The sequence below is a fragment of the Brachypodium distachyon genome, chromosome 2, assembly GCF_000005505.3.
Source record: "Brachypodium distachyon strain Bd21 chromosome 2, Brachypodium_distachyon_v3.0, whole genome shotgun sequence".
NCBI lineage: Eukaryota > Viridiplantae > Streptophyta > Magnoliopsida > Poales > Poaceae > Brachypodium > Brachypodium distachyon.
The window spans coordinates 19,903,145-19,924,217 of record NC_016132.3 but is presented as its reverse complement, the minus strand read 5'-3'; the positions used below and the strand labels follow the sequence as shown (position 1 = coordinate 19,924,217).

Sequence of the window (21,073 nt, the reverse complement as noted above, 5' to 3'; positions counted from 1 at the left end):
GCTTTAACTCGTGTTGTTCTTTTCTTCAGCCTAAAGATAGAGATGAGGAAGTGACATGCAGTGCAAGTACCGTACTCCTAACGACCGTCAACGGATAGATAGATAAACCCCAGGACAAAAAACCGCTTAAACCCAAACCGGTAATCCACGGGTTCGAGATCGTTCGATACCTTTCCGAGTTTCAGCCATCGTGCAGAGCCGGTCGCCACGCGGGCGGCGGGCCCACCCGTCATGCACCGGGTCCGCGTGGTCCGAAGTGGATAATAATCACACGCAACGGAATGCCCCTCCTCGCCTCTTCCAATTTCGCTAGCCCACCTGCCCATCCTCGCCCCGTCCGTCTCTCCTCCTCGTAAAAGGAAGCGGAAAAGTCGAAGAATCTTTCGAGCTCCGTACCGCAGAACGATTCCCAAAGCCCCAACGCCGCCGCCGCGGAATTAGCTGCCGGGAGGGAGGCGGCCGTCGTGACCTCAGGGCTGCGTCTCCGGTGATGTATCCGGTGGCGACGGGCTTGCCGCCGGCGCGGCTGCCGGCGGCGTCGCGGGTGGACAAGGCGACCAGCCACCTGCTGCAGGGGCCGGACTGGGCCGTCAACCTAGAAATCTGCGACACTCTCAACGCCGACCGATGGTGATTGATCCGCCTCCCCTTCCCCCCTTCCCCATCCTGGATTGCTGAACCTCTTTGCCGCTATGATATGGTTGTTCTGTTTCGATGCTTGCGCGGAGTAAGAATTATGGTGGGGGATCGGGATTTGTCCAGGGAGCTTTGTTGCGGCGCTGCTGGTTTGGGGGCCGTTGACCCAAGCGATTGGGCAGAATTGGTCAAAATTTCAATCTATCTGGGAATTCTTATTAGTCCCAATTGAAGCGGGGTTGAGAGTAGCCTTCACCCTGTAACCTCGGATTGTTTTCTATAGTGGTTTACTATGTTATGAGAGCTATAATAATAAGAGGGGGTAAGTACCAAGGAGATGCCGTTGGCTTAGGTTTAGCTTAGGGTAGCATATTTCAGAGAACTTGAGCTTAGGGTGAGTGAAGAAACTGCAACTTGGGCTCAGGTGTAGTTCTTTCTGGAGCTTCGACTGAGACGTCTCAGAACGTTTATGACGGAATTTGCATGGCTACGGGCAATTTTGCGAAGGGTAAAGCTGCGCAGGGCTCTGTAATGATGTATTGATGTTTAGTCCCTCGCTTGTCTGCCAGTGGAACAATCAATTCTGACGTAGTTTTGGTTCGTGGTTGAGAAATAAGAGGGTTCGAGTTGATGATGGCACTGGGGAACATCTGGCCTAGTTTTGATGCCTTGGCAGGTGGGCGGTGCTCTTTCAGAACAAAATTGCAGTGCATTTGCCGTTCATGACAAAAGTGTGTCTGAAATTATATTCGTTGACGTATTGCTGAAGTATGTTGGAGTCGGGCGTTCATTTGTGCATGGTGCATGAGGTTACATTGTGAGCATATGTTCTGTTTTTTTGCTCGGGAAATATATGGAGCATACGTCAGCTCGTTGGTCTCATGGCGTGACGTGCTGTGGACCCTTGATTTGGCATCACTCTTCACAGATTTGTTTTCAACGATGCATGCATGTTTTTTGCTTTTGTGTTTTATGCTCCTGAGATGGAGGCTTGGCCGTCGCTCCAGTGAGCCAACGCGCTTGATCGCGCGGTATTACTGTCCTTTTTTGTTTCACTGCAGAACTCTATGTAAAATTAGTAACATGTTTAACTTTACTTTTTTGCTGTTTCTTTATGTATAGATGGGAGGGCGTTCAGATTAACTTAGATAATTGCTTATGATTTTCTATCTTTTGTTTCAGCACAGGATTCCATGAAATGCGAACCTTTTAACTATGTTTTGTTTGTTTTCATGCATCGATGGGAGGACATCCAGATTAATTTGTATACTTGCAAATAAGCTTCTCCTTACTGAGTGCTAATAAAATTGCAATTCTGAATCAGGCAAACAAAAGATGTGGTGAAAGCAGTGAAGAAGCGGTTGCAGAATAAGGACCCCAAAGTTCAATTCTTCACTCTGACGGTGTGTACTATAATAATATAACATGTTAGTGATGCTAGTTTTCTGCGATGTTTTGCTGTGAGAACTATAGTTTTTTTACAGGCAATCGCACTGCACATACATAAACTTGGTGTGTGGGAACAATTCTGTCCATGAACTTGCAGAATGCAACGGACTAGTATGTAATCTTGGCTAGAGGTTTAGTTAGATCCAAATGCAGCCAGCTCTGGTTAAGCGAGCCGACGTGCCGCCCCAGCTTGGCAACCTGCTTGTTTGTGAAATCATAATGAGACCCTTATCGTCTAGACAAGCAAATTCTTCAAACACGCCTCCTACTTATTATAGACTTCAAAATAAATTCATAGCTTCTAAAACTCCAAATTCCAAATCCATATAGTTTGTGTTCCTTTGTTTGTCGATGGTGGCGTGACTCAGTCGCGGCTGAGATAGCCTCTTCCTTCTCTCCTCGCAATTGCCGGGGCGTTGACGGCGAAATACCGAGGTTCCATCTCAATCGCGATTACGGCCACCCCACGGCTCCGTCAGGAAAAAGAACCAACGTGAATAGAGCAGTGCTTTGCAATGAGCTTTGAGTGGAGCCCAAGGACCAAAACGCAAAGTTTACAGCCCTCCCACCCGTTCAGCTTCCTCACGTGAGGGGCACATGTGCCACACTGGCTCGATGTGTAGGCTCGATTAGCCTGAGCGGGCTGCATTTGGACATAATTGAACATTCGAGCCAAGATTACGAACTAGTCCGTTGCATTTTGCAATATCATGGGCTAAATTGTTCCCATGTGCTAAGTTTATGTATGTCCAGTGCAATTATATCTGCCACTGCCGGGTTGTCAACTTGAAGCAACATGTCAACTTATTCTCCCACCAAAATAACTTCATTCGGCTATTTTTGTTGTTCACATTGGCTGTAAAATACTTTGCAGCTGTTGGAGACAGTGATGAAGAACTGTGGTGAATATGTCCATTTTGAAGTTGTTGAGCAGCATGTTTTAACAGAAATGGTTAAAATTGTCCAGAAGAAGGTATATCCCCTTCATTTGCTCCAAATCCTTTCATTGCTATTCTCATGTTGCTTAAATTTGCCAAGAGAAGTAAAAACATGTATAAAAAATGAAATAGTAAATATATCTTTGTGTAACACAGGTCTCCTATATCTTTTCTTAGATAAGAAGCTTTCATATGGTGTTTCTCAATGTTAAGAGTATTCCTCAACATTAATTTATGTCTGCTGTTTACTTGAGTAACCAAAAAATATTTAACTATGGGTAATTTTCTTATGTCATTGGGAACTTTATGAATTCTGTTATTCTGTAAATATTCCTCCGTCCAACAAATGATGTCTCAACTTTTACTAAATTTGGATGCATCTATACACTAAGTCATGTCTAGATACATCCAAATTTTGACAAAATTGAGACATCTTTTGTTGGACAGAGGGAGTATCATATTCGCATTTCATCCAAGATGGATAATTTGTTATTGGAACCTTTTAGCTCTATTTCCAATTGTGATTTATGTCTCATGCACTCATTTTTTTAAAAATTTCTTTGTATAATTGGGAAATAATCATATACAATGCTGGGAATATTGTTTTTCTGAATATCCACCCAGCATGATATGCAAGTGAAGGATAAGATATTGATACTTCTGGACTCATGGCAAGAAGCATTCGGTGGTCCTGGGGGCAAATATCCACAATATTACTGGGCATACATTGAACTAAAGGTATGCTGCAGAAAATATCCTCCCAATGTAAAGCCTTGCATTGTGCAACTGAATCAATCCATTACTCGTATACTGATGTGGAGCCACGAAGCTGCCCTGAAAGAATATTCAAAGCATAAGTGGTTGAGTGGCAGATAATTGTATACCTTTTATTTCTATATTTAGGGATTAAGACTATTGAAATTTAATCATATTAGCTGATGCAATATCTGTTACAGAGGTCAGGAGTAATGTTCCCACGTCGTCCTATAGATGCCCCTCCTATATTTACTCCACCCGCAACACATCATTCTCAGCCCTATGGTTCACCTACATATCCTGCTGGAAGTCTGAATGACAGAATGGCATCTGAAGCTGAAACATTGAGGTTGCATTTCTTCTCTAGTATACAGCTCCTTTAGCTGTTCTCCTTCAAGCTGTGTCTCTTCTATTACTCAATTTTATGGTTATATAACTGCTTGTCTTTTTATGCTTCAGTTTAGGGGACTTGAATAATATTAGAGATGCAGCGGAACTTCTGTGTGATATGGTGAATGCTTTGAATCCTGCCGATCGCATGGTAAACAGAAGAAATAAGTCCATTTTACCCCCCTGAACTTATCGCAAAGTCCAAAAAACACCCTGAACTCTGAAACCGGGTATTTAACCCCCCCTGAACTTTCAAAACCATGCACCCGACCCCCCTCTGCCTGTTTGAGGCTGTTTTGCTGTGTTGAAGATGATTTTGACCCTCCCCTTCTCTCACGCGTGCCCTCCTCTGCGCCTCCCTCTCGCATGCCGTTGTGCTCCTCCTCTGGCGCCGCCATGGCTACTGCCTTTCACGCAGACCCCTCTGCTCCCTCTCTCGAGGAAGATCTGCCACGAGCCGCTGGAGGCGGCACCGGCCTGGAGCAGGAGGTCAGGAGCAGCCCGTGTAGGTGAAGGCCCTCGCCGTGGCGCCCGCGCAGGCCCTGATGGCCGCGGACGCGAGCGGGGTTGGCACCTGCTCCTCCGCCTGCGCGGAGCTGCAGGGATGGAGAGCGAGGAGGAGAAGACAGCGGCGTGGGAGGAGGAGGCAGGCGTGTGGTGGAGGAGGAGCAAGGTCAGGTCCGCGAAAAGGGAGGGGAAGTCCTGGAAGCAGCCGCCCGAGGAAGGGAGCGCATGGTCAGCTTGGACAAGGGCATCTCCGCTGGCCACCGGTGCCGGCACCGCCCGCGTGCTAAGAGCAAGAGAGGAGTCAGGCTCGGGGAGGGGGATACATGGACGACTTGTGCCAGCGTGGCAGTCGACGGGTCAAACCCACCTTCAACACAGCAAAACAGCCAGATACATGGCAGAGGGGGCTTGGGTGACCGGTTTTGGAAGTTCAGGGGGCTAAAATGCCCGGTTTTAGAGTTCAGGGTGTTTTTTGGACTTCGCGATAAGTTCAGGGGGGTAAAATGGACTTATTTCTAAACAGAATATCCAAAAGAAATTTGGTATGGCCACTTTAATTGAAGTTGATGCAAATAACCTATTCATTTTTTGGCGTCTCAGGCTGTTAAAGATGAAATTGTTACAGAGATTGTCAGCCAAAGTCGTTCGAATCAACAAAAGCTCATGGGGTTTATCAGTTCAACAGGGTGAGCTCATCTCTTTCAGATTTCACAAATATAGTTCCTCCTTTGTATTGTTTTGTTTACAGAAAGTGAATTTAAAGTTCAGAGTAGCACTAGCACGCACATGCATAAGCATGGAACACATTTTGCATCTAAATGGCAGTGCAGACTTGCAGTTCAGGCCACACTGCCACAGAATGTAATGTGCGACTACTTGTGGTTCCTGTTGTTTAGGAATGAGGAGCTACTGAAACAAGGCCTAGAAATAAATGATCGTCTACAAAGTGTACTTGCAAAACACGACGCCATTGCTTCTGGTGCTCCTTTACCAGTTGAAACACCAAGTAGACATGAGATACCCAGAGAGGAAACAGTACTACAGCCGTCTGCACCTCCAATTGCACATAATGAGGCTCCAGTTGAAGAGGATGAAGAGGACGAGTTTGCTCAGATAGCAAAAAGGTATTTGAAAGTAGGCTTTGACAGGCAATCTACACATTCCTGATTCAGTAATTTATTCATGTTTTTTATGCATCTGTAGAAAAAACAAATCTGTGATAAGCAGCGATGAGGGATCATCAAGTGCCGGTGATCATGCTCTTATACCCATTGATGAAGCACCTTCCGAAGCCTCATCTTCTGTTGCGAGCAATGCACTGGTTCCTGTTGAGTCAGCTAGTGGTACTCGGACAAAAGAGCAGGATATGATCGACCTTTTAAGCCTCACGTTATACAGTCCTCCAGAAGCATCTACAGATTCTTCAACACAGAGCCAGAATGAGACTCAGCATATTCCCACGTCAAATGGGGCAGCATTACCTCCAAACTATCAGCCTGCGTCATTGGATGGACCGCATTACCCTTCCAACCAGCAGGTATATCCAACAAATCAGGGATACAGTACATACAACAATTATGTTGCACCCTGGGCCCAAACTGAACAGAACACACAGGCTGCAGCATATCCTACCCAGGCCCCACAATATGCATCTAGCTATCCGGCGCCACCATGGGCCATGCCTACAAGTGCCAACTCCATTAATCCTTTTCAGCCTGCCACATACCAAATGCCGACTCCTCCTGTTCCTTCTGTTGCCTCAACAGTTAACTATCCAGTTCTTTCATCCCCATATGCTGCTCCACAAATGCACCATGCGCCATCTCCAACCACCAAAGCCAGTCCTATGCAACAGCATAGCTCTCTTGTTTCTCAAACAAACAATGCCCTCGCCCTTGCTCCGGATGTTCGAATGAATGGAATTCAAAAGCCCAAAGAAGCACCAGCGGCAGCAGCCAAACCCTACTACATGCCAGACAATCTATTTGGTGATTTGATTGATGTGAAGAGTTTTGGTGCTGGAGGTAAGATAAGCAGATCAACGAACATGCCTAGTCCAAAGGGTGGCGGTCAACCTATGATAGGTGGAAAGAAATAGGTTTCACAAGTTCAGATTAGTTGCTACTGTTGTTTGGCTTGTACATTTGATGTATATTCGTTCAGGTCATATTGGTTATTACATTGTTCAATTTCGTGGTCGCCGTATGTGTATCCTGAGATGGTAGAGCATAATTTCTGTAAATGGTTTGTTTCAACCGTTGGTTGTTTCTGTCCTAATTTGCTGATTCGTTTCATCATTTGCGTGTGTTGACTAAAAGTGTTTGCAATCAAGATAATTTGCTAACATTTTCTGTACAATGGTACTGGCGAATTCACATTCTTGTATCGATCGGGATTCTCGGAAGTGAATGGCAGTTGCTTTGTTTTCTGGTTAACAGGAAGATGTAGGGATCTAAAAGCTGGCATACAATGACACATCTGAATATCGTCTGATTACAAAGAACTTATTAACCATGTTCAGGAACAGCTGATTTGACGACAGCTTAAGTTGATGCGCATCATGGGTTTGCAAGACAGATCATGAGACAACGAGGTGCTGTCTCACAGATCGTCTCTTATTTATGGATATGGATCCCATGCCATTGCCTGGATGTGCACCCTTTTAGCTTCGCTCTACTGCTTCACAGCTTTGACAATGCGGTGTCCATCACCTCGATGAAGAAATCTGCAGCACAAAGTTTGTTCATCACATCGAGTTATGTATATGTGGATCAAAAGTCAAGATGCTATGGGGGCAATGCATTAGCGGCTGAGGAGCAGATCTTACCGGAGTCCTCTTTAGAGAAGCACAACGGAGGTGTTACCCTGAACACGTTACCGTAGAAACCACCCTTCCCCACCAGCACACCCATATCTGTTGAAAGAAGAAGAAAAACGCGGATCAGATCAAGAGATTAAAAAAAAACTTCTGTGTCCAGTCCAGTTTCAGGATGATAAAGCAGGCAGATGCGTCAAAGCTCGACAAAACATGTGGTTCATGTGACTTGTAACCACCTTTCATGTGGTTCATGACATGGGCAATCTCAACTTTCGCCGGAGTTTTCTTTTGGTGGTCAGTTACCAGCTCGACTCCCAGAAGAAAGCCTCTTCCCCTTACATCACCAATAACTGCAAAATCCAAACATAAGTAACAAAATTATCCTTGAGGTATGTTGTCAATGTGATTTATGATCTAACTGATACTCACTATCATGCTTCTCTTTCAGAATGTTAAGTTGGTCCTTCAGATAGGAACCGACAACAAATGCATTCTCCTGGAGCTTCTCCTTCTCCAGTACTTTCAGAACAGCGTGACCGGCAGCGGTACTGACAGGGTTACCACCAAAGGTGTTGAAATAACTTCGGCGGGTTAGCACCTGAGCGATCTCAGGAGTTGTAACAACTGCTCCTATCGGTATGCCATTCCCTATACCCTGAACAAGAATGACAGAAACATGTGAGCCAATAATTTGATTCATTGGAGGTGTTACCCGCAAAAAAAAAGATCCATTGGAGGTGTTACCTGCAAAAAAAAAAAGATTCATTGGAGGTGCACATTGACAAGTGAACCCTAATGGGGGAATGCATGAACTCATGAAATACGGACACTGGAGAAATTGTCAAACTTCACCTTTGCCATTGTAACTATATCTGGGATGACACCATGCCCTTCAAATCCCCAGAAGTGGCTTCCAGTTCGTGCAACTCCCGCCTGAACTTCGTCAGCGATGCAGAGGCCACCAGCATTCCTTATCATATTGTACGCTGCAGGCAAGTATCCTGGTGCTAATTCCACTATTCCACCAACTCCCTGCAGAGAGGAACATTCCGAAAATAAAATTCAGAATTATGAAAATTAATTCAAGAGATTAAACATAATGATAGTATGATAATGCGCTCAATTGTTGATATTGGCATACTTGTATGGCTTCTGAAATAAAACCACCAACTCTCCCTGTAGTCCCATAATCAATGGTCTCCTGAATATCTCTTGCATACTTCTCTCCATCTGAACCGAAAGCACCTCTATATGGGTCTGGATTAAGAGCATGGTGCACTCCAGTCTGTATACATTATAAATGAGCAAATATCATCGTCTTATCATCTTGTCTCACAAAAACAAATGCTCAAAACCAAGTGGCTACAGAGATCCCAAAACTTGCATATGATGATCACAATAAAATCCTGTGTGCTTATCTAATGATGTAAAACTAACAGCAATGCGGAAACTTACCTGGACAACGTTAAATTTCCAGTTGCATTGAGCAGTAGCACCCATTGTTGCAGCTGCATTCCCGTGGTATCCATTCCTAAGCGAAATAATGTCATGGCAACCAGTGTAAAGCCGGGCAATCATTAGCGCAAGCTCATTTGCCTCCGTGCCCGAATTTGTGAAGAAAACAACCTGAATCGAACAAGAGCAGCTTCACATGAGGCTCAATCAACCAAAATAATCTGTGCATATCAAAAACACCGTATTTTTATAGCCAGAAATTCAAAGATACTTTCAGGCACAGAAATGTGTAAAGTTTTACTAGACTGATAGTACCTTCAAATCTCCAGGCATTTTGGATGCCAAAGCCTCAGCAAAGTCTGCAATTGCATGATTCAGATACAAGACTGTGGAGTGTTGTATCTTGTTTGCCTGGTTGACTATGGCTTCAATCACATCAGGATGGCAGTGCCCACAACAAACAGTTGCAATGCCACCAAAGGCATCTAGGTAGCGGCGACCATCCTCATCGAACAGGTACTGCATCTTTCCATCCACTATGTTCAGCTGCAATAATTGTTGTGTGCCAAATTTATCAAATTTTCAGTGCTAAAGTTTCGAGAATCACTTTGTGTTGCATGACACTAGTTTTGCTCACTTCATCATCCAACTATACTACTTGTCCTGGTCACATCATTGCATCGAATCAAACACGAAGTACCAAGACACAATCTCAGGTCTTGAAGTAACAACAGTTAGTGACTCATTCTTTTTTCCTATTCCCCTCTTTTCAAAAACTTTATGAAATAGCTAATCAATAGTTCAAGGGGGTCCCAAAGAGCGAAAGTGTTTTTTCCACCTTTTTCCTTTTGTGTCTTTTATAAAATTATAAGAGAAATGTCCGGATAAAAAAATTAGAGAAATCTTTGGGTAAAAAATATTTTACACGTGATATATGTGTTGCTGTGAGTACAGCACGCAACCTCCAGGTGTTCGGGGATGCGCATGGCAGGTATACACAACTTGGCAGTATCTGCAGAAATCCCATCTTGGCCGTATTTTTTATATTATCTGGCGATGCATATGCAGTTTTAAAACAGTAAGTTGGCAGTGATCATTTTCTTTAGTACAGATAAGCATATACCAGTGGCCGGCAACAGATGTGTGATCTAAGCAGCTCACAAAGTACTTTGTTGTGCAAAGTGGCTTACAGAAATATATGGTCCTAGACTCCTAGTGATAATTTGCAACCACAATTTTCCTGCTTGATTCAATAGGCCCCAATAAAGAATAGCTACACGGCCACAGAGAGGTTGATCCAAGTGAAGTGGTGCTGCAAGCAATGCAGAACTTTGTGATTACTACTTACATCTTTGAAGATTCTCAAGGATATGTTGAGACAGACCTTAGTAGCTATGTGATTCCATTTTCAGAATCTTAGCTCAATCATTCCCAGATCTCACCAATCACCTCACCTTAGGTAGGGGCAGATCACATGGTAAAAATGGTATTCCTAACTGAACCCATCAAAAAACGACAGAAAAGGATCAATTGATCACTGCTTTGCAGGACCACCGGAAAGACTGCCTTTTCTAGTAAACAAAACAAGTACTACAGCTCTACAGCAGCAAACATTGCAGGAGAAGAAGATTTCGAGTTCTTTGCCTGACTACAGTTCAGTGTAATTGATATTTTGGAACATTTTTTTTAATTGATATATGCACCGTTCGTGTTCCGTGCTTGGGGAAACAAATCACTAAATCAGATGTCCTATCGGTAATGTTTCCCCTAAAATAGAAACGGAGATGAAATCGCAGTTCTGTTCTCTTCGCCAATCTGGTTCGTTCCCAAGAAATTGGAGGTGGCAAGGGCATGGGGGGGCACGTACAGGGCGGTCGTAGAAGTGGAAGAGGGAGGGGCTGAGGAACTCGGCCCGCTTCCGGGCGACCTCCGCCACCCGCGGCCCGTCATACGGCGGCGGCGTGTAGTCGAACGGAGGCATCTTGGGGGCGCCGCCGCCATTCTGCGGCGAGGCGGCGACCGCGGCGGCTGAGAGGCTGGAATGTGCCCGGCCGCCGGGGGCAAGCGCCGCCTGGAGGAGCCTCCGGGAGGACGCGAGGCGCTGCATGTCGGACGCCTCTGTTTCTCTCTCTGCGCGTGGGGTTTCCTGAAACGGTGCTCTGTCTGTGGACTCTGGTTAATGGTGGCAAAGACCGTGGCTCCAGCTATAAATAGACGACGAGCTGGAAGACGATGTGTAAAATGACGAGATCGCCCTTTTCTTGAAAAAATTGTAGGATTGTCAATATCTGATATTCCGAATAGCGCTTCGATTTCTCATTTGGCACTGTCAACTCTTCATTGGAAATTTTTCTGAATCCAGTCCCGTATGAAAACATTTGTGATGGTGTCCATTGTTTCGGTTAAAATGAAGGCATAAAGATCTTCCTCTAATTGTTAAAGTAAAATTCTTTGTCACGTCCCAAAATTGAAGTGGCAACCAATATCATCCATATCATTTCGCCTCTAATTTGACATGTAAGGCGGTGAATCTTAAAGTAGTTGCTCCCTTTTCCCCGCAAAAAGAAATACTATGAAAGTAGATAAAATACTCCTGAATTTTGTACAGATATTTCTAGACGTAATTGTGGGGTCCCAAATTAATTATGTAGTACTTACTTCCCAAAATAAAATAGGCTCCCCAAAGAAATAAAGAAATATAACGAACGTGTCATGGTCATGGACGGAATAACTAGGAAGGTGAAATAAAATATGGAGAGTACAGGAGGGCCATAGCATGCAGATGTCAGGAGGATGATTGAACGGTGCTGCTTAAATCGGAAAAGTGGTCACTTGCAGCATGCTGCCGTGTGACAAGACAGTAGCCCACGAAGTCCTGCTGGTCCATATGCACGATTAATCGGATGAATTCCTTGCTCTCGTTTGCGTTAGGCACGGACGGACGTACGTGAGATGATGTACCGCGTTAGATGATGCAGGAAACGGATTTGAAGTGAGAAAAATGCAAGATATACGGACCAGACCATATAGCAAGGCGTCCTAGATCAAGATGCATCGTGCGTGCGTCGACGAAGGATCCGGCTTGATCCCAAATTCGCCCCATACACTCGTGACAGGTTATCCGAGAGCAGTTTTTTCTGCCAAAACCAAATAAACCTGACGAACTTTCTGCCGCTTCAGTGTGGTTCATCAGTTGTTGGATCAGCTGATCGGCCTTTCCAGAAGCATCCATCCATCAATCCATCCATCGGCAGCTTATCTATCGATCGTATCATATCATGGAGATTGGGCCATCGACCGAGGGCGAGGGTCCCCGTCGACACGTACCTTGCGTGTGGGCAAGTTAACAGGCCAGACTACGACGTGCTACATGTGTACTACTACGTGGTTGTTGGCGCCGCTAGCTTCTAAACGAGATGATGAAGTAAACACTTCAATAATCGTCTGATCGACATGATGCGCGTGCTTGATTATTGCCAACTTGAACCAACGTACGTACGTCGAAGAACTCCTCCCTGGCCTAGTAGCTTTACTAGACAAGAAACACGTAATTCTGATAGCTAGATTAATTGACACATCGGTTTTTTTACTGTGAATTTCTAGGGAACCCAGACGTCGACCCACGAGCAACCGTCAACAAATTCAACTTCTCTTCAGGGTGCGGCGATAAGGTCTATGCGCCTTTGCACTTCAGTGGCTGGACTTCCATCTCTTCTCGAGTTTGTGATCAGCTCGTATTCGCCCTGCCCCTGGGATGGGCTGATCGATCGGCTTGGCCAAGTGGTGCCGAGTCACAATCTTGATCCGATAACGTGGTTGGCTGGTTGGTTGTCTTGGTTGTGAGACTTGCGAGCCAGCGCGACAACCAAGATAAGCGTGGTTGTGATTATTATACTATGCAGGTCCTACAAATCAGGAACGCACGCACCCGGTGCGGCCACTGGCACATCGCGAAATTGTATGCCGTTCTTTCCTTTTTCGAAATATATCGTTCTGCTTACAAAGTTCACCGGGAACTTCGCTTTGCCCCGGCTTTTCATGAGTACTCAGCTTCCACAGACCGGCAATTAATCAACATCGTGAAACTTGCAAACACTAGTACGTGTCAGTGCAGCTCGGCGAGATAATATGTAAAAAGCGTGAACTCGTTCGGAATGAAGCCGAAGTGCGTACTGCCAGCCGCCCCAGCCGATCCAGCATCTCGTGATCTGGTCCGTGGTCTCTCCTTTTTCTTGCTTCGCCGGGGAAGAACCGGGTTGATGCTTCAAATCCTTTTGGACGCACTGCCAGCCATCTGGCTTGGACACAACGGCGAGATGGCAAGAGGGTTGGATTAGCTGATGTCATGCATGACTCACGCGAGCAAGGAGGAATCTCTCGATCGGCTAGTGCTGACTCACTCCTTTGTCTGTACTGTACTTGCTTAGTTGCTTGACAGAATTTTCGGTGGACCAAACCATTTCGTACCGCTAGAGAAAATACATTTTTTTAGCAAGCTAGAAAGTACTCAATTCGTGTTTTTTTTCTTTGAGAATCAGTACTCTCTTTTTTTTAGTGGATTGAGAATCAGTACTCTATTCGGGTAGTTCGATGGACAAACAGTTCGGTTGGGCCTAGGCCTGGCAGACTGGAGTAGACTACTATATAGCTAGGCTGCGCGAGAAAGCTGGGCTTCGGTCCCAATTTCCTGGGCCTGCTGGGCCACGTCCCGCCCACGCATCACTCGGGCTGAGGAGCAAGCCGTAATCTCGCTGAGTGTTAGGCCGCAACATGTTTTCTCCCACCTCGGCATTGCCTTAGTGGGCTCTCCTTAAAGGAAGACTTTTGGTATTGTATTGTCGCCGAGCCCAGTGGCGTGGGCTCCAACACTGATGGATCAATGCTGGCGGGCCTATGAACTTGCGAGTAGGATAGTTTGGAATTCGGTGGCGGCAGTTTTCGTCCAAAGTAGCCAAGCCGACCGTAATACAGTGAGACCTGCTGTTTCCGTTCTTTGAATGGAAAATGGAGGCCGGCCGATTCGAAAAAAAAACCCGATCTATTTCGATCCCTAGAGGCTTACTTGTGGGCTTCACTTGTTGGTTTCTGCTATCAACCTGTTTCATAGCTCTCTCAAAAAAAATATTGTTTCAATCATAAAGGGAAAAAATAATAAGTAATTAGTGCTGGAATAGGGTTTATGTGAGACTAAATTAGAGTTTTCTGATACTTGATATTTCAATTATAGAGATTCCTTAATATTTACTAAAGCTTATAGAAACATCCGCACATTGAGATTTAAGTGTGACCATTAGTTTGACCTATAAAACATAGGTTATGTGCCACAAAGACTATGCATGTCATCAAATTCGCAACTAAAAGAAGTTTCTAATGGTATAAATTTTTATGACAGAACACATATATTGATTGTTGAATTGATGATGATCAAAGTGAAATCTAAATTTTTTTGGACGTCTTGTAGACGAGGAAGAAGAGGGTATTACACAGACAAAAATAAAGCCGGGCTCCGTTCACTCATGGATGCGGCTAAGAGATCCACCAGTCAGGAAAAGGGTCAGTCTCTCTCGAAAGAGAGAGAAAGGGGCGTGCACCGTCAGGCGGCAGCAGGGCACTAACGAGGCTCACGACACCGACTGTCACCGAAATGGCAAAGCATGCAGAGCACTTAGTTAGCTTTTGGTTTCTTAAATACACAACGAACGACCTTCTAGTAGTTTGCTACGTACCCATGGCGTGATGCAAATGGTTCAAAAGCGTGATGTATGTTTTCTCCTAAGAAACAACAGAGCCCAAAGTGTTGTTACTGCTTTAGTTTCTCGGACTTTATACGCTCTCTCAGTATCAGTGATCAGTACTCCACGCAGTGGTCACTGGTAAATAACATGACGTGGCTCAGAGGCGAGCAATGCGTCTTAGTCTTAGGCAGACTTTTGCTTACTCAGCCCACGAAAGAGAGTCCACTCTGGAATCTGGATGGACTGCACAAGTGCTGGAGATAACAGTCGGCCGGATGAGTGAACCAAATAATCGTGAAGGGAATGGAAGTGGCGGAGTTTGGTGATGGGTGGTGCACTGCATGCATGGTGCATTGTTGCGTTCCTACTGGTCTGCTAGCTTTGCAGGTTGCAGAAGGATCCTGGTTATCATTGCTCTATTTGAGAGAGGATGCTGGTTACCATTGGTGGAGTTATTATTACAGCTTCAACTCTTTTTTTTTTTGAGACAATATTACAGCTTCAACTAGGCAGTAGGCACGGCAAATTATTTCTTGGGCCAATTTGGAGCGCCCGTGCCTTCTTCCATGGGAGCCAGATGAATCCGGCCCAGTTAGGCCCAAAGCCTCCACATGTACGGCACTTCGCCCATGCCATCTGATGGGACCGCCGTGAAAATTGCGAAGCTTCTAGCTCGATGTGATCTCAATTTTAGCACAAGAATCGAACGTAACCTGTAAACTCGACGTGACCTCGGTTTTTAGCAGATGGGGCAGGTGTATGTTTACCAGATGATCGATTATTAGCACACATGTATACGGTGCAAATTAACGTAACTGAATTAATGCTCTGAATACTGTACCCTGCGTCTGATTTTACAGTCGACACTTACCTAACCCTGATCAATCTCTGTCAGTCTGTCGTGCACGTGGGCCACATGGCTGTATATACACAAACGTTGTACCACGGAGTACGTTTTATCCATATCCTGGCTACGGGGTAGAGTATAATAGTATATAGGTGAGTACGAATCCAAGTTTTTTTCTAGTCCTGGAATACAGTACGAGAGTCACGCTAGGTGATTAATCACAATGCACATCTAACGGAACTAGCGAGCTGAATACAGTACTAGTATATTCTAATATCCAGCATACATCAAACAACAGCTGAGACCCGGAGATCGTTTTTTGGTCTACGAGAACGTGCGGATATTGTATATACCTAGCGCAACGTAGATCGAGGAGTTCGACACGTACGTAAACGTTTGGTATATATCATACGGAAATTTTAAGGAGTGGCTGCCACCGTGCCACGCCTTGGTTGATGTGCCCTGCTGACGACCGTGCTGCAAAGCGGCCAAAGTTTTGGGCACGTCTCTTGCATGCCTCGAGAACTCTCGCCCAGTGTATTTGACAGTATGATACGACGCATACATACGTACGGAGTACGTTCAAGGCACGCGAGGCCGGCCGGTGGTCGCTGGTTGTACGTTAATGTTGGTCTCGCAGTACTGTTACTGCCGAGATCCTTTTTCCTTTTCGCTGCCAACCCCGTCCGGCCATGTCCATGTATCAGATCAAGCTGCATCGATCACTCCTGGCCCAAACAACCCAGAGTCCCCGAGCACTATATAAGCTGCGTGTCATTGGCCATAATGGACACCACATAATCAAGCAGCACCACTCGCAGCCACATCTTAATCGCCCGCCGTCGCCATCGATCGCGCATTTCTCGCCTCGCCGCCCGGCCGATCGTTGCGATCTCATAAATACCACATCAGATCGGCTAGCCCCGGCAGGGAGAAGAGAAAAGAGAGAAAAAATCCTCCCTGCCCACAATGGCTTCTCCTACCTCAGTCCACTGGCTGAGCCTGGTGGGGAGCGTCTGGCTGCAGACCATCAACGGCCCCAACGCCGACTTCCCCGTCTACTCGTCGGAGCTCAAGGACGCCAAGGGCATCTCCCAGGTGCAGCTCAACTTCCTGGCCTTCGCCTCCGACGCCGGGAAGCTCCTGGGCTGGCTCGCGGGCGTCGCCGCGCTCTACATCCCGCTCTGGGCCGTGGCGCTCGTGGGCGCGGCCTTCGGGCTCGTGGGCTACGGCGTCCAGTTCCTGTTCCTGGAGCGGTCCGGGCTCGCCTACTGGCACCTGTGCGCGCTCACCTCGCTCGCCGGCAACGGCATCTGCTGGATCAACACCGTCTGCTACCTCCTCTGCATCAAAAACTTCCCGTCGGGAAGCCGCAGCGTCGCCGTCAGCCTCGCCACCAGCTACCTCGGCCTCAGCGCCAAGTTCTACACTACCATGGCCGAGACCCTGCCGAAAGGCGTCACGTCAAACTACTCCAAGGCCAAGGTGTACCTGCTCCTCAATGCCGTCGTGCCGATGCTCGTCACGCTCGTGGCCGTGCCGTCGCTGCGGGTGACGAAGCTGGTGGGGGGAGAGAAGAGGAGCGATGTGGGGTTTTGGGCCATGTTTGCAGTCACGCTGGCTACCGGAGCCTGCGCCGTGGTGGGCAGCATCGGGGCCAAGTCCATCGGGCTGTCGTCGAAGGAGCACATGGTGAGCCTCTACGTGCTGCTCGCCGTGCCGATACTCATCCCGTTGGTGCTCAGGGTTCGGGAGAGCTTGGCCAAGATACGGGAGGCCAAGTGGGAGAACAGAGTGCATGACCTTGGCTCCGACAATCAGTCCGAGACGGCCGTGGAGATGGAGATGGAGATGGAAGTGGCCAACAAGGAGGAGGAGGAAGAGCGTGCCAGCGGACATGGAGAACAAGAGCAAGAAGAGGTCGGTGGTCTCCGTTTGCTCAGGAGGTTCGACTTCTGGCTGTACTTCTTGAGCTACATGTTCAGTGGCACGCTGGGTCTGGTCTTCCTCAACAACCTGGGGCAGATTGCCGAGTCCCGTAGGCTCAGCGACCCGTCCACCCTGGTCTCTCTGTCGTCCTCGTTTGGATTCTTCGGCCGCCTCCTTCCCGCCTTCTTGGACTACTACACTTCAAAGTAATTCCTCGCGCTCGCTCTGTTCATCACAACCTCCTCCTTTTGAATATTAGTATACTACTGTACTAGTCTTTCTTTGTTCGGTTCTTGTACTTACTTGGTCCTAACTATAAAACGATTGCGTTTACTTGAGCAGGAGTGGCTACTCCATATCAAGAACGGCGTCCATGGCGTCTCTGATGGCCCCGATGGCCGGCGCGTTCTTCCTGCTGCTGGACCCCAGGGACATGTTCCTCTACACCAGCACGGCGGTGGTGGGGACTTGCACCGGCGCCATCACCTCCGTGGCCGTGTCGGCGACGAGCGAGCTCTTCGGCACCAAGAACTTCGGGGTCAACCACAACGTGCTGGTGGCCAACATCCCCGTCGGCTCCCTCTGCTTCGGCTACCTCGCCGGGTTCCTCTACCAGAAAGAGGCCCGTGGGAGCAGCCAGTGCATCGGGGCGCGCTGCTACCAGGACACCTTCCTCCTCTGGGGCCTCACCTGCGCCGTCGGGACCGCGCTCTCCGTCGCGCTCTACGCGCGGTCCCGTGGCGCGGCCAAGGTCAGGCTGCCCACTGCCACAACGAGGCCGTGTGCCGGCGGACGGTTCGCTGGCTTTGGATGTGATGATAAGAAGGGACCAGAAGTTTCTGGTGCAGGGGTGTAGTTTAGGTGGCACACATGATCCAGTGAATAAGCAAAATATCTAAGCTAGGTGATGTAGCAATTTTCTTGTTTCTTTCTGTTTTTCTTTTTCTTTTCCTTAGGAAAACATTTCGTTTGTTAGTTTCTTGACTAAACTTTGCTGTGAGGATATGCGAAGCTTGACGCATGTAAAAAAGGCACAGAGCACATATTGCCCGTATATATAAACTGGATGTTGAAATTCACCGTTTGGACAAAATTGCGGGTGAATTTGTTCCCTGTTCAACTTCGGATACAATTTTGTGAGTTATGTGTGGTCATCCAACGAGGGAAACGGCAATCTCTTTCTGGTTGTCTGCTGACCACTTTCAGGCAAATTAAAGTTGGAAAACTTTCTCATGTAACTGTAAGCTTCCTCTTTTGGCTTCATGCGTTCCTTCGACACACCCACCTTTGGCGTTCGCAGTGTTAACTGCTGGAATACTAACCTGTTGGGACGTCTGTTCAGTTTCTGTCAGCATATTTACAACAGAGTGTAAAGAATGGCTTCAGCCTTTTCCTAGCAAAGTCATGTTGGATAATTTCTAGCGTTAAAGTTGGAGAAATGGCACCGGTGGTCCTTGTCTTACCTTAAGCTCACAGACGACCTCCTCACGCTTGAAGGAAGGGCATTTTTTTCCCATTGCACTACTTGATGTATACTCATGAGGAGTATTCGGTGAAAACTTGAAAATTTGCAATCCTAAAAATTAGATCTTAATTAAATGGATCAAGTTTAAAATGGAACCTCTATCATTTAAACATATTTTTTTTATGAAAAACCATTTTGTTAGTCACTCTAATAATGAGAAGTTTTTCATAAATGTGTTTAAGTGAGTAGAGGTTCCACCTTTTTTTGATCCGTTTATTTAAGGTCTAATGTGGATTCAAATGTTTTAAAGTTTTCATCTAGTACGTCGCCAATGTACACATGTTTTAATTGTATCGAAATAAACCACAGGTAGTTATCCTAATTATAATTAAGCTTAGTACATGTGGCAGAACAGCTAGTTCTCGATCTTAAATCTAACGCGGTATGCTGGTCTAGTATCATGTACAAACAATTCACCGACTAGCTTGCAATCCGAATTGTAATATGCGTATTGATCTAGAATTCTAGCTAAATCATGCACAAGCAAAATATTTGACCATTCATCTGATATTACACAATTGGGTCATATTTTTAAAAGATGATATATTCGAATAAAAAATAGCATTATATGTAACTTATTGTTTAAAAAAATCATGACTATACGCCCTCGTTGGTGATTTGATGTGCACCATGCTTATATGTCGCTACCATGGCAAAGTTGTAGAACGGTCTATTTATACTCGGTTGTGGCCTTAAAAGAAATACTGGTATGTCGTTTGATCCTTGAAAGAGACACCACTGGAGAAATGAGACGTGATCAAGGGTAGAATGTGAACCACATATAGCTTAACGAAGACTGTTTCAACATATATTGGACGGTTACGACAAAGTTTTTCCTCAGACCATGTTGGAATAGCTATGCCACCACCATGACCCATTTGCATTAAATATCCAACTAAGAAACAAAATGTTGTTCGACACATTCTCGTTAGCGACACTAGGCATGTCAAATTGCGTTTGACGCCTGGTAGTCGACGATGGTCTCCCAATCTTAGACTGAATCATTCGACATATCGTCAGCAAATTAGAAGTTTTTACCGATCAAATTGGCACGGACCAAAATATTTTTGAGATAAGGATAAATATGAGGCAAAAATGGCAGATACATGAAAACCATATGGATAAGTTTTAGTTCCTCCAAAAGGGTGGTTGTACAACGAGCGCAGTGCCTTGAGAAAAGATCCACCCTTTTTACGCGTTCTTGATACGTGTTGGATGAATTGTGGGCCCATCCCACTTTACCAAGGGTTGTAACCAACTAAATTTGCATATGTGTAATAAAAGTGGCTCCTGGATAATACTCCAAACATGGTAATCTAACGGCAAATTGTACTCCCTTGAAGATGTGATATATGTGAGGCAATTCTGTTGGGAGGATAAGACCACTAAAGGACGGACCGGGCAGTCCATTTCATCTCCTGACAGGACTAGTTGTACTCCTCCTCGCATCGCATGTTATGCGATGGCACTTGCATGCCCTTAATTAACCTGATATGGACACGCATATATAGGTGCCACACAATTATGGGCCGCCACTATGCTGATCCATCACCGTAATATACCCCCCGATTAATTCCACCAGCTGCCATGTTGTTCCCCGCGAGCTGATCGATTCGTTCGTGTCGTTGGTTGGCCGGCCAGATCAGTCTGCACGTACGAGTAGGTGCAACATATATATGGTCCTTAATTGATTTCCCATCTAATCCCCGGCTGGCCTTAACTCCGGCGATTGCCAGTTTGGTTCCGTATGCCACTAGCCACACGGTACGTCCAAGTCGGGCAAGCACGTAGACTGAGCCAAGTGAGCAGGGAGGGGGGAGAGCCACATGACTATGACCTCCCAATCCTGGCAAGATTCCTCACTTAACTGGCGCGGTATACATGTGGGCTTGGTGGTCCAGAACCGTGCGGCTAGAGACCGACGTCGTCGTCGTCGTCGACCGGCCGACGACGCCAATACCGATCGAGCAGGAGTAGTTCACATCCAAAAAAGAGGGCAACCGTCGGTATATATGCTGGGAAAGGGACGGCATATATGGCACGAGTGGGCGCATAGCGACGAGGCCGGCGGCCGGGGTGCTGCGGGCA

General features: G+C 46.4%; 3 protein-coding genes across 3 annotated transcripts; 2 read left to right on the top strand and 1 right to left on the bottom strand.

Annotated features, from left to right (window-relative positions):
• The first annotated feature begins 288 nt into the window (after positions 1–288).
• LOC100824684 (TOM1-like protein 6) lies at positions 289–6,953 on the top strand. The gene is made up of 9 exons (XM_003568202.4): positions 289–630; positions 1,961–2,039; positions 2,960–3,058; positions 3,648–3,761; positions 3,980–4,128; positions 4,239–4,320; positions 5,277–5,362; positions 5,573–5,800; positions 5,880–6,953. The coding sequence occupies exons 1-9, from the start codon at positions 491–493 to the stop codon at positions 6,772–6,774; spliced, it is 1,872 nt and encodes a 623-aa protein (XP_003568250.1). The 5' UTR covers positions 289–490; the 3' UTR covers positions 6,775–6,953.
• A 69-nt stretch (positions 6,954–7,022) lies between these two features.
• LOC100824380 (alanine--glyoxylate aminotransferase 2 homolog 3, mitochondrial) lies at positions 7,023–11,125 on the bottom strand. Its single transcript, XM_003568201.4, has 9 exons — positions 10,817–11,125; positions 9,265–9,495; positions 8,950–9,120; positions 8,636–8,779; positions 8,347–8,526; positions 7,924–8,149; positions 7,731–7,844; positions 7,504–7,590; positions 7,023–7,401 (listed from the first exon to the last, which is right to left on the bottom strand). Exons 1-9 carry the CDS (start codon positions 11,054–11,056, stop codon positions 7,358–7,360), a joined length of 1,437 nt encoding a protein of 478 aa, XP_003568249.1. The 5' UTR covers positions 11,057–11,125; the 3' UTR covers positions 7,023–7,357.
• A 5,230-nt stretch (positions 11,126–16,355) lies between these two features.
• Positions 16,356–18,553, top strand: LOC100845783 (protein NUCLEAR FUSION DEFECTIVE 4). Its single transcript, XM_003566098.4, has 2 exons — positions 16,356–17,666; positions 17,803–18,553. Exons 1-2 carry the CDS (start codon positions 16,501–16,503, stop codon positions 18,314–18,316), a joined length of 1,680 nt encoding a protein of 559 aa, XP_003566146.1. The 5' UTR covers positions 16,356–16,500; the 3' UTR covers positions 18,317–18,553.
• The last annotated feature ends 2,520 nt before the right edge of the window (positions 18,554–21,073 follow it).